This window comes from Alosa sapidissima, chromosome 9 (genome assembly GCF_018492685.1).
Source record: "Alosa sapidissima isolate fAloSap1 chromosome 9, fAloSap1.pri, whole genome shotgun sequence".
In the NCBI taxonomy this organism is placed as follows: Eukaryota; Metazoa; Chordata; class Actinopteri; order Clupeiformes; family Clupeidae; genus Alosa; species Alosa sapidissima.
In genome coordinates this window covers 2,546,647-2,562,157 of record NC_055965.1, presented here as the reverse complement: position 1 = coordinate 2,562,157, position 15,511 = coordinate 2,546,647, and the positions used below count along the sequence as shown (strand labels likewise).

Here is a 15,511-nt window from a genome sequence, read left to right as displayed (position 1 = left end):
AGTCTGTTGAGAGTGGAGTGGGTCAGGCCTGCATATAATGAATTACAATAATCTAATCTAGAAGTTATGAAAGCATGTATAAGAGTTTCAAGATCGGAGAAGGACAAAAAGGGCTTCAGTTTTGCAATGGTTCTTAACTGGAAAAAGCTGCCTTTGACCACACTATTTATTTGCTTATTAAAATTTAAAGAGGAGTCAAAGAAAACCCCAAGATTCTTTACTTCACTGTGGCAGTTTGCAGAGAGAGGTCCTAGTGCATTTTTCAAGATAGAAACATCACTTGGAGGGCCAAAAATAATTATATCAGTTTTACTTTCGTTCAGTTGAAGAAAATTTCTTGCCATCCAGCATTTGATGTCACTGAGACAGTTAAAAATATTCTCCAAAGAACAAATGCCATTGGTGTTAACAGGCAGGTAAAACTGAGTGTCATCTGCATAGCAGTGATACTGAATGTTATACTTTTTAAAAATTGAGCCAAGGGGTAACATATAAAGAGAGAATAAAAGAGGGCCCAAAATGGAACCCTGAGGAACACCACACTTTATAAGGGCAGAGGAAGAGGAGAAATTGCCTAAACTAACTGAAAATGATCTATCACTAAGATAAGAAGAGAACCATTGCAGAACAGAACCCTGGAGACCAACTTCAACCTCCAAGCGTTTTAATAGGATGTTATGGTCAATGGTGTCAAATGCTGCACTCAGATCAAGAAGCACCAAGAGGGCGCAAGATCCAGAATCAACTGCTAAGAGGATGTCGTTTTGGACTTTAAGCAAGGCCGATTCAGTGCTGTGCAGAGATCTAAAACCTGATTGGAATTTATCACATATATTGAACTCACTCAGATAAGAAGAAACCTGAGAGAGGACAACCTTTTCTAGTATCTTTGACAGAGAAGGTAATTTAGAAATAGGCCTATAATTCTTCAGGTCACTGGGCTCAAGGTTAGGTTTCTTAAGTAAAGGTTGCACAATTGCACGTTTAAAACCTGAGGGGACCACTCCATTGGTTAGTGAGTGATTAATTATGGCCAATACAAGAGGGCAGATGATGGTAAAAACTTCTTTAAAAAGGCGTGTAGGTAAAACATCTAAGTGGCAGGATGTAGATTTCATATGGGAGACCACCTCAGAAAGCTGGGAGGAAGATATAGCCTGAAACTGTTGGAGGCAGCTAGGTGAAAGTTCTATCACTGAGGGATCCGAATCTGGAGGTGAGATTTGAGATTTTATTTTGTCAATTTTATCGATGAAGAAGTTGAGGAACTTCTCACAGATCAGTCCACCAAGTCATAAGCTATCGGCGCTGCGCAGCACCAGTTGTGATATTTATCTTACGGAGTGTAATCGTAGGTAATGTCATGTATGAAAACTAGTATTGTTAGGCAATACTATAAGTGCAAGTCCAGGGCAGCTGAGGTGTGGCGATGACAGCATCGATAAGCAAGCAGTATGTGCGGTTTCGCTGTCTAAATCAGATTTCTCCACTCTGGGACCAGGTTTCAGAAAAGTGCGGTTTCGGGCAGTGCATCGTTTGGACGCTCGGCCAAGACGAAGCAAAACCTCTGCGTTTAACCTAAAAAGCGTCTCCATGTGGACTGGCCCTAATAATGTAGATGAGGCCTAACAAGTCCTACCATGGCTCTCCTGTAGCAGGCAGTAGCCAGAGAATGTCTAATAAGACGGGCTCTGCAGTAGCCTACATCTTTTGAGTCTTTAGTAGCGAAGCAGATGCTCTAGAGAATGTCTTACGTAGACGGGCTCTGGCATTACGTAAGCTCATTGCTGCAATGTTCCCATTGAACACATGGGGCAGTAGTGCTGTCCTAAAAGCAAACAAAGCCCCATGGAAAATACCAGAAAATGCTCTGATTCGTGGTTAACGTACGCCTTTCGACTGAACAGCCAATCAGAAATTTTGAAGACAGTCCTATTTAATTGCGTTGCTGGGTAGACGACACAAAAACAACAGTAATTTGGAAGGTACACATTAACTTGGGAGTTCGACGCAGTAGCAGGTCAGTGATTTTTTTCTTACAATATTAGACCTGGAAAATACATCATTTATATGAATAGATGCTAATGCTAGATTTCTTACACAGATGATTTAAAGGTCTCATCCGAAGGAGTCGTTGGGATGACGCGCTGTTTATGTGTATGCTGTGGCTGTGTTTTTGTTGCACGTCCAGAGTCTAATGCTGCAGCGAAGCTATCGAGCAAAATAACAACATCCACCGCTGCTTTTACAACAACACGTACATAATAAATATAGGGGGGCAACATAAAACGCAGGTGTGGTTATGACTCCAGTGTCAAGCAATAATAACATTGTTAGCTACATGCTAATGCTAATACTGCCTTGTAACTAACTAGACGAGAAGATGCAGGTCAACCCGATTGCGACTGACTCATTCATCAGAAAAGATTTTAGTCAGCAGAAAGCTGGTAAAAGTTAACTAAGTTGGGTTGCTCGATTGCAGAACGTTTTGTAGGATGAAATAGTTAAACTTATTTTTTCTTCGTGTTTTGTTATGAATGTTTGGGTAGAAGCTAGATAATATCTCTAAGTTTCTCCTCGTATTGTGTGTGTGTTTCAGGTGCAAGAGTTACTACTTGATTTAACGTTTTCGCTGAAAATATTTCCTCAAACTATGGCAACTGAATGCGAGGCATGGCTGAATGCTATTCCCGTTGGTAAGCTAACCATTAGTTACAATAACATGTCAGTGTAACATTGTTTACAACACGTCAGACTAAACACCAAAACCTGAAAGTTTGCCTGCCATTTACCAATTTTGTCATGTTTATGAGTTAGTGATACAGGGATCTAGCATGATGAATGAGAAAATATACTCTAGTCTTGGCAAGTTATCTGTGACCTTTTACCTCATAATACATTAATGTACACAATGTACAGTGATTTCTACTTCAATTTAATCACTGTGGAAATGTTTTGATTTGAACAACCTTTTGTTTTGAATTTGAGCAGTGTAGTGAGTGCAGCTGGGTATAAGATATCTTGTAACTATCACCCCCTCAGAGGTCGACGATCTGAGCGACTCCTTTCTATCTGGTGATGAGGAAAAAGGACTCACCAGAAAAATTGACAATGAGATAAATGGCAACTGGATCTCAGCCCCGACTTCAAACATCCAAGAGGCCAGACTGAAGGCTAAGGCCAAACGGCGACTGAGGAAGAACTCCTCCCGAGACTCTGGCCGTGGGGACTCGTTGAGTGACAACAGCGATGGTGTCCGAGTGCACACCGCACCCCCCACCAGCCCAAAAAGCAAACTGCTGGACAGGAAATCTCGCTTGGGCAAAGGAAGGGGACTACCTAAGAAAGGTACCTGCATCAGTACAATGCAATGCACGGTGCATCTTTTAGAGATTGATTTGTATTCATCACAAAAGTGTTTACCCACATGGCCCACTCATTACCTGTGGTGGCCAGATCTGTTTGTGGCCTCCTTCGCCAGTGGTCCGTTGTAAACCAATTAGCGCCTACACAAATGGAAAGGTTAACACGTGTTACTCACACCAAGTTAAAAGCATCCCTTTTATCTTCTTGAGGCCTGGCACTTACTGCCTGAAATTTTCCACTCCAGTCTGTTGCAAAAAAGGATAAAGATGTTGTTGTGGAAGAGCTGAGGAAATGTTCATGTTGGTAATGTTAAATTCATTGCCAGAAAGAAAGCTGTTTACTTAACCCTGTTTCGATGTATCACAAAAGAGCTTGTTGTTTGTTAATCACTTATCTGTTTGCTCATATCAACAGAGCAGTTACATAGTCTTATTTTATGATCATCCAAGATAAGAATGTGAGTCAATAGTGCAAATCTGTTGTGAGTTTTTTTGTGACTGACTGCAATACCTAATCCTTGTGGAAATTATGCAGGCTTGAGACAAAGTTCTTTGGGCAGTTTTTTGATAGTCCAAGCCGTTAGACATCTATGGCAATGCTGTGTGGGGTTTACACTGCCCACTGACCTACATAGACGTGCTCTCCTCAGTGCTGTAATAGTAGGCTGACTTAATTCCGTTGCTGTAACAGAGCTCTACATCTCACTGGTTATGTAACAAAAATGCCATGCAGGCATTCAAGCTTCCTCCCAGAGCAGGGGTTGTTCCTAAGTTCTGTTTTGTAATTTTGATCAACCACGGAACATACTGTGTGGAATCTCCCTCTATATGAAGGGACACGATGTACCATAAGCTGCCGTGCCTCCTGCATGCAGTACTAAATATAGAGGACTATACGTCTGTGAGTAGGGGGTGCTGTTGGTTGAGTGCTGAGGGAGGGTTTTAAAACATGTCAGTGATCTGCTTCTTAAATAACAAGCAATCTGTCTCCTTAGGCCTGAACAGATGTGGCTTTGCATAACAATCACTTATGACCTCTCATATGTGGGATATGCCTTTGTGAAACCATGCTGATTCAGTGTGTCCTGGTGCGTCAAGCATTTATTTGGTCGACAGAAAATCAAACACCTCTGTGACTTTGTGCAATCTTGTCTACAAACCTGTACGGTTTGACATTAATGGCAAGTTCTGTGTAATGTGCTCCAGTACACATCCTGTACCAGCAGACACATGTGCATCCTGTGAATAGACATCAACGGACAGTTTCCTTCCTCCTTGCAAAGTGTCTCTATGCAGCTGTAGAGTATGTTATAAACATGGAGGCATTTAACAGCTCTCTCGTGTTTGTTCAGAATGCTTATAAATGAGTACACGAACATTGTAAGAGCTTGCCAAACTGATTGTGTGGAGATCAACAGGAACATGCAGTTCAGCAAAGCTTTTCCTCCCCACCATAAAGCTAAGATTGACTGTAATGTTAAGAATTGATTTGTGTTTACAGGTGGTGCTGGTGGTAAAGGGGTATGGGGAACCCCAGGAGAGGTTTATGACGTTGAAGAGGTTGATGTGAAGGACCCAAATTATGATGACGATCAGGTATGAAGATCAATGTCTATTGGTAATAGTTGTGTTTATGATGTTTCTGTGTCTATTTCTGCCATAACCTTGATCATTCAGAGAAATTCGGTTCCATGACATTCCTGTTTCTGTCCTGATAGGAAAGCTGCGTTTATGAAACAGTTGTGCTTCCTCTGGATGAAAATGCCTTTGAAAGAACAGTTACCCCAATAGTGCAGGAGTATTTTGAACATGGGGACACAAATGAAGTAGCGGTAAGCATTATATTGAAATGACACTCATGTCTTGATGTTTTGCCGTGGTATTGCAGATTGTTTAGATTTCTACAAATATGTTGCTTCTTTCATGAATTCCTGTTATGTAGTCTGGTGTGTTTGTGATTTCCGTGGTATGGGTTTCAATTAGGTAGGCTCATAACAGTAGGAAAGAGTCAAGTGTTGTCTGTGATTTGCAAAGAGTTTTATTTCAGTGGGTGTGGTTAAATATATGTGGTTGTGCAGTGAAAGTAAATAATGATTAGTTCAGTGTCCTTGATTTTGTTATGACTGACAATTCAGTAAAAAGTGAGCTTGTTATGGCTGGTTTTAGATTGTTGTTGGCCACACCTACAGGTGTGTAGGTGGCATGTGAGTGTGATGTGGGCCTGCTTGTGCTGTGATTACTCTATGTGCAGTCATCCCCATGCGTTAACCCCTCTCCATCTACACTACAGGAGCTGCTGCATGAGCTGAACCTGGGCCCCATGCGTAGTGGCGTGCCCATGCTGGCGGTGTCCCTGGCCCTGGAGGCCAAAGCTAGTCACCGGGAGCTCACGTCACAGCTGCTCAGTGACCTGTGTGGGAAGGTGCTGAGCCGGGCTGATGTAGAGGGTTCCTTCGACAAGCTGCTTCGAGAGCTGCCAGACCTGGTGCTGGACACACCTGGTGCTCCACAGGTAACGCATGTCTGCTGCTCGTATTGTTGTGTTGGGAGAGTGTGTGGGTTGAGTCTCTGGATGGGATTGACAAAGGTGTCTCTTCAGGTCAAGTGCTAATTTATGACTAGGGTCATGTGCTAGCACAGATAAAAACAGAAACAGCTGATACACAAGTGCATGTGAAAGTATCACCAGGGTGGAAATGAGTGAGCTGTTGCCTCTGTGCTCTGGGGGAAGAACGCTGCGGTCGGGCCCTGCTGTGAGCAGCTCTGATGTTGACGAGGGTGATGTATTTCAGCTCTTTCCTTTCAGCTGGTGCTAACACGCGATCTCTCACCATTGTGTTTGTATCTGCAAAAGAGCCAGCTCAGCGTAGGAAGCGGAAACACGGCCTGCCTGTCTCTCTCCTCTCTCTCTCCACCTGCCCCCCCCCCTCACCTTCACCCCTACTCTCCACCCATCCATACATGGCTAATGTACAGTATGTCTGAGTAGACACACGGACACCACCCAGTCCCTCTGTTTGTCTGTCTGTCGGTCTCTTCTTTTGTTCTCGTCTCTTTGAATAGCAGTCTGACCGTAGAGTGTAGATAACAATGGTATAAGGGCTTTGTTCTTCCCAGAACCGCAAGGGCAGCGGTTTCTGTTCATTTGAGTCATGCTATGAACCAGAAACCACTCAATGTAGGTCGGGAAAACCAATGGTGAATATAATGTTGCGTCTCTTTCTCTCAGTTTCTCTTCCTGTTCCAAATGAGTTCCACTGTATATGTGTTTTTGGAATTAGCTCAAATATGACAGCCCTTCATTTCCTCTCCATACAAGACCAGTTATTTTATAATATTTCCCTGCGGCCATTACAGTCCCACACAATTATATTACCATGAATTCCATGCCATATATGGATTGTGCTGTTTTCAATGCTCTTTTGAGTGTAGATGAAAGTCAAGTATTCTCCGGAAAGGAGACTCCTGTGCAGTGAGATGGTGAAGATTGGCATCCTGGATCAACATTACACAAGTCAATTCCAATGTTTGTTTTTTTTTTCTTCCAGCTGGTGGGCCAGTTCATTGCACGGGCTGTAGCGGATGACATTTTGTCCAAAACCTACATTGAGAGCTACAAAGGGAAAGTGGACTGTGAACATGCGCGGTAGGTGAATACTGGTCCTCAGTGTTTGAAACCCAAACAGAACAGTATGTACTCCTTTTCAAGTAGATTGTTGTGAGCTGTAATGCTACCCAGACGTTCAGTATGCCAGAACACCACTAATGCTGTACGGTAGGTTTCCTGATGCTCTGCCCTCAAAGTAAACACTGGGATATATGTCTGTTTGTTTTGATTAATAGGGCAGCCTTAGACCGTGCGGTTGTACTTCTGAAAATGAACAGAGGAGGGCTACGCATCGACAACTTGTGGGGGACTGGGGGTGGCCAGAGACCTGTCAATCAGCTGATCAAAGAGGTTAGACCCTGCTTTCTCTGAGCACAGTCACGATCCCTCAGTGTAATTCCTCCTTCTGCATTAAATGCCTTCCTTTTTATACATTTTAGACAAACCATTTTCCAGTATTCTTTCAGTATCCTAGTCCTCATCCAATGGACCAGAACTATTCCTTATACTTTCCTTATATTTATGACCGCCGCGCAGCGAAGCGGCGGTCATATAGGTTTAGTCAGATTTTTTTTTTCTTTTTCGCATGTCCAAATTTCCGTCAAGGATTCCCGGGACACTGAAAGACCGGGGTAGATGAAACTTGGTGGGCATGTAACCCCATATGGATAGCATGGAACCATCGTTTTTCGTTTTGATCTGTAGCCCCCCGCTGGACTGGACCCCCCGAAAGGAGGGTAGGGCAGACACAGTTTTCTGTGAATATCTCGATAACTGTAAGGTTTAGGAGGACCTTTTTTTTTTTTTTGTATGTTGATCTCAAGGGGCCATGTCAACCCATTCCATAACCACTCATTACATGTATAGCGCCACCTAGTTAAACACAAAAAAGTAAAAATGAGATGTTGTAATCGCAGGTATCTGTGACCCAACATAGTCAAAACTGCACAAAATTGGAAGTGTAGGATCATTGACACCCTCTGAATGCACGCCAAGTTTCGTGGAATTCCGTTCATGAGGGGCCACACAATAAATTAATTTGTTACTATACACCAACTGGCCAGTTTTCTGTGAATATCTCGAGAACTGTAGGGCTTAGGAGGTTCACCTTTTTTTGGTATGTTGGTCTTAAGGGGGCATGTCAACCCATCCCATTACCACTTATTTCATGTATAGCGCCACCTAGTTAAAAATTAAAAAGCAATATCTCTGGCTGACATGGTCAAAACTGCACGAAATTGAAAGTGTAGGATCATTATGACACCCTCCGAATGCATGCCAAGTTTTGTGAACTTTCGTTCATGGGGGGTCTTACAATAAAATAATTTATGTGTACATTTAGTGACCGTACACCAACAAGGATTCCCGGGACCGGGGTACACGAAACTTGGTGGGCATGTAACCCCACATGGATAGCATGGAACCATCGTTTTTTGTTTTGATCTGTAGTCCCCCCCCCCTCCCCCGCTGTACTGGACCCCCCGAAAGGAGGGTAGGGCAAACACCGTTTTCTGTGAATATCTTAAGAACTGTAGGGCCTAGGATGACCAATTTTTTTTGTATGTTTGCCTCCAGGGGTCATGTTAACCCATTCCATGTGCACACATGTGCATAAACAGATACACACGCGCACACATACATTCACAGTAATCATACGTATGACACATACTCACACAGTAGACATATGTACGCATGCATGCATGCACAAACACACATACGCAGGCAAACACACAAGCACGCACACACACACACACACACACACACACCCATAAACATGTACACGCACACATGCACACAATTCAAGAATTTCTCAGAATTATGAACAGGCAAGATGGGGGTGGGGTTGTATAAAATGAATTTTACATGTGAAATCTATGAACTAATCATGTTTTGGTACTTGTTGTCTAGCAGATACCAGTGAGAATTGAGTGTGGATAATGCAATTTAGTGAGACAGTTAGAATCATATAGGCCTTTCAGCGTGATTTATTTTTGTGGAAAAAATGTGCTGGACTGGGCGGCGGTCATATTTTGTACCGCTCTGGGGTACATCTAGTTTATTTCTGATCAACACTAACATAGCAATAGTTTTTATGCATCAGTTCATAACATACAAAGTGAAGCAAAATATAAAAACATTATTTCCTATTGACCTAGAAGGTATAAGAACATTAAGACAAATGCACAATACTGTGTGTTATTGCCAATAAAATAACAATAATAAAACCGTTTGTTCACAGTCTGTGAACAAACAGATGTCACTGAGCTTATCTGTGTATAAATGTTGTTTGTGTTGCCTGACAACTTGATTCAAAACTAAGTGAGATGTACATGTTGCTTAGGTCAATCTCCTGCTGAAGGAGTACCTCTTGTCTGGGGACACCGTGGAGGCAGAGCGCTGTCTAAAGGAGCTTGAAGTTCCACATTTTCATCATGAGTTTGTCTATGAGGTAATTAATCGTTGTACATTTCAGGACAGCAGAATCCCTGTTGATACACATTTGTTGGATCTCGATTTTATTTTTCCCCCCTCGATAACTATCTCCTGTCTTCAATTAGGCTATAGTAATGGTGTTGGAGTCCAAGGGGGACAGAGCGTTACAAATGATTCTGCAGCTTCTAAAATCATTGTGGAAGTCAACGGTCATCACAGTTGATCAGATGAGAAGGGTAAGGTGCCATCTAGTGGTACATTTGAATAACTATTTAAATATTTGATGTAATCATCACATAATGGTAGCTTAGAAATATATGCACTGAAGAACCATTGTCTGTGGTGGTTGAAGAAAAAATGTGCAAATGTATGAAAAACTGTGATTTGTATCTTCTAAGTGGGCTTATTAATACAAAACTAGCTTTGAGGTGTGGCTTGGAGCCCAAGACATCTACATCAGTGTGTATCTGAATAGCCCTTGCATTTGATATTTTTTCAAAAGGCGGTATGCTATAAGCTAATTATTTGTATCCAAATTTTCTCCCATAGGGATTTGAAAGGATTTACATGGATATTGCCGAAATCAACATTGATGTCCCCAGTGCATACTCAGTCCTGGAGCAGTTTGTTGACAAAAGTTTCAATGCTGGAATAATAGACAAAAAACGTAGAGACCTCTGTCCATGTCGGTAAGAACTGCCAATTCAATTTAATTCTATTTTATTTATCTACATAGTCTGATGTTAACGACCAATCTGGAGAAGAATCTCAATATAGAAGAAGAATCTCAGTTGAAGACATTCATGCTGTTTCAAATTGAGCTATAATGCTGTATCTACTCTCTTTGACAGAGGACGGAAGCGTTTCATCAGTGAGGGAGATGGTGGACACCTCAAATTTGAAATATATTGAGGGACTTGCAGCAGCTTTAAAAAAAAAAAAAAACTGGAGCTACTTTTTAAAAATCTTCATATTTTTGTCATAATTTAGGTACAAACCCTTCTCTTCCTGTCAAGTAAAGAATGTAACCTTTTTAAAACGACAGGGTTAAAAAAAAAAGGCACTTTTTGAAAACCGAAGGAGTTTATTATGTACAGTAGATGTAGTCACCTTGTTAAGGTGCTTGGATATAAGCTAACCCAGAAAGTGCCACACCTGGTTTTGACAGTCATTCCATGTTTTGTACTCTTGAGTTCACTGCCACTCCTTTACTGTAGTCAGCAGTCTTTGTATGGTCAGTTGTCTGTTTGAAAAGCTTTATATAAGTGGGCATGTTGGTCTGAGCATTTTTTGCCCCGCTGCTATTTGTATGCCATTGCCTGAGTTGTTTTTGTTTCTTCCCCTTCGGTCTTACAAAGCATCATTACTAAAAGAAACAAAGATGGCACTGTAGAGCAATGGAAAAAATGTATAATTTCACATACTGTAAGGGTATCAAGAATGTTTATTTTTCTATTTCATAACACTTGGGTGTGAAATGTACCAAAAATTGCTCTGTGGTCTGTCTTCAAAGTTATTAAAAACAAATGGAGAAAACCAAAATGTGTCTTTTTTTTTTTTGTTATATAAAAAATGTTAATAACAATACATTATTGTCTCCAATTCAACACCTGACATTTGACAGCATCACATATTCTAGTACCTAGGTTACATTTTGAATATCTTTATCCCATGTCATGCATTCACTGATGTGTTAGGCAAAAAAGTGCTATATGTGAAGTTTATGTACCATCAAACTCTGGACATTAAATAAAACAAACAAACATAATACTAAAACAAACCAAAATGCACAGTGAACTGTTTAAATCCTTAGTGTGATCATCAGGCAATAGGTGGACCATTAACAATGCAGGAAACCGAAACTGTATAGTAGTAGATTAACATTACATTTAGAAGCTAAAAACTGTCCAAATATTAGGTGGTGATGGAGAAGCATCCTACTTTACTGAACCTTCTTGTTCCTTTAAGGCCATTTCCTGCTGTTTGATCACTTCCTGTGCCTCCAGTTGCATCTTCTCCAGCTTTTCCAGAGTGACTGATTTCAGAGGAAGCAGTTTAGGTTTGCACAGCACCATGGTGGGGACATCTTCCATGGACAGCTGTCCTAATGGGTAGTATGACAGAGGTAGGCACAGCACACATGGGTTTAGTAGTTTTCCTTATTACCTTCAAGGACTAATCATTGACTGTATTAGTCAATGGGATTCATCATAGACTAAGTTGATACACCATCTTAAGTTATTCTTTTTATTGAAGAATATATTATAGGTTAGAAGTTCTGGGAGTCGACAAATTTGGAGTCTGCCCAATTATAAAAATAATAATAATCCGACGTGACCAATAAAACAACTATGATACCTCACAACTTTCGCTTACCTTGCTTAGGAAGGACTTCCCGAAATATTGACTTCACTTCAGGCATGATGTTCTGTAAGCAAGGCTAAACCAACGTTAGCTGATCTGTCAAGAGAACGTTACGTTAGTTAAATAGTTTACTTTTCTAAAACGTTTTACGTGAGACACTGTGCAAGCTCATTCCTGTTGATTGTTATCAATAGATACTGTAGGCTTATTTTAGATATATACACTCTAATAGCTAACATTACCCTATTTATCAATCAAAGCTAATGCGCTTAAGATTGTTTACAGTTAACGTTACTAGGCAGCTGCATCGTTAGCTCTTGTATTAGCAAACTTGCCTTTCTGTTCCGACAAACAAAACTACAAACCGAGCGTGTCCAGAGTGAATTACTTTAGAATATAACTTTAGCGACGATGTGCATCGAATAAACGTCTATTTGTTTGTCTACAGACCTGTGATAAAACGCACACTTCAGCTCACAGATTATAGCTCCGTGAATTTAAAGTCAGACGTCTGTTAGCCGTCTGCAAAGCAGTACTGCTGTTTCTCTGGTAGCACCGAATTGAACACAGCCATATGCTGCCGCCTAGAGGATGCAACAAGATTTGAGAGTTCCAAATCTTCGCTGCATGGTCCGAGCATTGCATTTCTGTGTTTTGTGCATGATTCATTCAAACTCCGAGATCGGGTTGGCTTTCGATACATTTAATGACAAATTATTCAAAATGCTTTGGTGTATGCATGGTGTCAACACACTGACGTTGCTTCATTTCCATGTTTTGCAATTGCACACCTAGTCACATACAGTATACCACAAGCGGCGATGACGGGCCCAAGCACAGATTGGCTATGGGAATCCTGCTATCTGCTTGGCTGTTGGAATCTTGCAGTCCATTTGACTGTGGGAATTCTGCAGTCTGATTAGCTCCCAGATTCCTACAATCTGATTGGCTTTCAAAATCCTGCAATCTGTTTGGCTCCCAGAATCCTCCAATCTGATTGACTCTCAAAATCCTGCAATCTGATTGGCTGTGGGAATCCTGCGATCTGATTGGCTCACAGAATCCTGCAATCTCATTGGTTTCCAGAATCTGGCTTTGGGAGTCATGCGATCTAGTTTCAAGAGTGGTCATTCTATTGAAACTGCTCTTCTGTCTGTTACATAGAGTAGCTAAGTCCTCTGCTCTGTCATCAGTATTATTTATTTTTTATCTGCAGCCTTTGATACGGTAAACCATGACATTTTCCTTTCTACACTATTTAAACTGGAGATTTCTTGGAAAGCTCTTAACTGGGTTGAATCCTTCCTCAAAGGGCATTCTTTCAGGGTATCTTGGCATGGACAGGTATCAAAGTCTCATAACCTCACCACAGGTGTACCTCAGGGATCAGTACCAGGGCCCCTATACACCAATCCGCCGCAAACTTTATGGGCGCTACCATCTTGCCTGCCGCCATTACTGCGTGCCTGCGGAGTGTGACGGTGTGACACTTGCCAGTGCCTTCTAATGGCTTTTCAATGAAAGCATCCTGTCAGAGAATATCAAATAGGAGATCCTGCTCATGAAAAAATGTCAGGTGAAAGGGAGCATTGGGTAGATGTCAGGCAGTGGCCAAAACTTACCAATGAAGGTAATTTATTGACAACATAATGTATTAAGACGTGTATTAATTAATGACAACAATAAGCCGAATGCTATCATTAGTAGCTGTGTTGCTAATATCACAAGCTTCAGAAGTTGCAAATAACTATTAGCCACGACCACTTGTAGCAGTTAAATACATGTTCTTACAGGTATTCAGGATTATTTTATTAATCGTATGTATTTCATCCACTTTTAACGCACATCTTGGTCCTCCACTCGACAAGGAACTCTGTGTAATCCGTAAGCCTGTAAACATGGGCACTCAATGTGCAACAAAGGTTTGTGAATTTCACAAACGGTTTAATTCTAGGTCAGCCGACCACACAACACGCTTTTCCTAGCATCACTGGACAGCATACGTACTAAATAAAAATTAAGAAAAAGAAGAAGATTGTGCATCTACAGCTAACGTCTGCTACAGCCGCCTACAGGACCAACACATTACTTCGCTACTTCCTTAGCAGCAAGGCAACGCAGTAATGGCGGCGCTGCTTTACTTCCGTGTTTCGCCGGATTTGTGTATACTCCCATCTGAGGACTCCATTTCAGATTTATGCATGCCTTATGGTAGGTTTCCACGCAGCGAAACACCTTGCAAATTCCGGCCAGTGAAATTTCGCATCGGGGCTGTGGACAGCGAAACAGCAAACAGTAGTAGCTGCAAGCGGTGCCAAACGAAGTGGCTATCAGCTAGTTCAAAAGTTTAACTACTTAATGAAGATATACAGGCGTCTTTACGCTTCGACTGAGTTGATGTTGCCTATAGACAAAAAATCATATTTAGAAAAACAGCAAGGTCACTAAGACATAATATAGGCTATTTCATACCTGTGTTGTAGCATGTAGCCTAGCTGCATTGCTAGGCTTACAATAAATGCAATGTCCGGAAATGCTAGCGGTTGGCCTGCCGGCTACAGTGGTCTATTTGCCCTGACTAAGTTTGTGTGACATATGAACCACAATCTGTGTTGATACAAGCACTAATGTTTGTCCAGAAACCTTTTAACGTTTCAGACTCACCAAAAACAAACATGCTTGTGTGGTTCACATTTAAATAAAGTAAAACATTTTGCCAACTCTTTTTTTGCGCGCCTCAATGGATTCGCTCTTATTTATTCTCAAATTTCACCTCCATTCAACCTCAATGAGAGCAAAGCGAAATTCGCATCAATGGAAACTCACCTTTAAATTTCAGTCTGGATGAAAGATCGCCACTTTCAGTTTATTCTCTAAAAAACAGAGCTCTTGGTGTTTCCAGCTAAAACAGCTATTCCCCAACAGATTAGCATCCATCTTAACTCATTTTCACTGACCCCAACTAGATTGGCATGTAACTTTGACGTCATAATTGATGATCGATTTAACTTTTCTGTGCATGTAGCCTTAATTGGAAAATCATGTTAGTTTGTCCTTTACAACATTAGGAAGATCAGACTTTATCTGACACAAGATTCTACACAACTTCTTGTCCATGCCATGGTTATCTCCAAACTCAACTTTTGTAATTCACTGTTAGCTGGCCTGCCTACTTGTAGTAAGATAGTTACAACTGATTTAAAATGCTGCAGTACGCCTGGTCTTCAATCAGCCAAAGAGGATATGTAACTTCTCTCCTTGTTACTATTCATTGGCTCCCTATAGTGGCCAGAATAAAATGTAAATCTATATCACCTTGGCCTATAGGACACTTTCTGGAGCTGCTCCCTGCTATTTCAATTCTATGATCTAGATTAACATCCCCAACCACCCACTGCGGTCTTCATGTGAGTGTTGACCAGCCATAGGTCAAATTCAAGACTCTTTTCCCCAGTGGTTCCTCATTGGTGGAATGAGTTGCCTAGTGCTCTCCATTCCTAGCCTGACGAGCCAGACCCACATTAAAATGTAGGGTCTGGGCACTCACCTTTCGCAGTGCTCAGTCCGAGGGGCAGGATAATTGGTTGTCTTTCAAATTCCCTATGCATGCAATAGGACAGCGCTGAGTCCCATGCGTTTTCCCACCAGTGGAGCTAGTTGGCTAGTTCAAACTTTTGCCAACTTAAAACAAGCTTAACTTGTGTCACACTGTTGGCCAACAGCAACATCCATCTTCTTTGTT

At 41.5% G+C, this 15,511-nt stretch overlaps 2 protein-coding genes across 4 annotated transcripts in view; both read left to right on the top strand.

Moving 5' to 3' along the window:
• The first annotated feature begins 1,824 nt into the window (after positions 1 to 1,824).
• pdcd4b (programmed cell death 4b) lies at positions 1,825 to 10,947 on the top strand. Of its 3 annotated transcripts, none has more exons than XM_042103871.1 (12): positions 1,825 to 2,020; positions 2,600 to 2,696; positions 3,043 to 3,348; positions 4,867 to 4,961; positions 5,084 to 5,197; positions 5,656 to 5,877; positions 6,914 to 7,011; positions 7,209 to 7,323; positions 9,314 to 9,421; positions 9,531 to 9,641; positions 9,955 to 10,094; positions 10,257 to 10,947. In XM_042103871.1, exons 2-12 carry the CDS (start codon positions 2,654 to 2,656, stop codon positions 10,315 to 10,317), a joined length of 1,413 nt encoding a protein of 470 aa, XP_041959805.1. In that variant the 5' UTR covers positions 1,825 to 2,020; positions 2,600 to 2,653; the 3' UTR covers positions 10,318 to 10,947. The 3 variants fall into 3 exon arrangements, with proteins under 3 accessions (XP_041959805.1, XP_041959806.1, XP_041959807.1); XM_042103872.1 differs by lacking the exon at positions 1,825 to 2,020 and adding an exon at positions 2,116 to 2,294; XM_042103873.1 differs by lacking the exon at positions 1,825 to 2,020 and adding an exon at positions 2,380 to 2,447.
• A 468-nt stretch (positions 10,948 to 11,415) lies between these two features.
• The window catches only part of shoc2 (SHOC2 leucine rich repeat scaffold protein), a 30,654-nt gene continuing 26,558 nt past the window's right edge, over positions 11,416 to 15,511 (top strand). The window contains exon 1 of the mRNA XM_042103840.1: positions 11,416 to 11,530. The gene's annotated coding sequence lies outside the window, so the exon portion shown is untranslated. The remainder of the gene's footprint in view (positions 11,531 to 15,511) is intronic.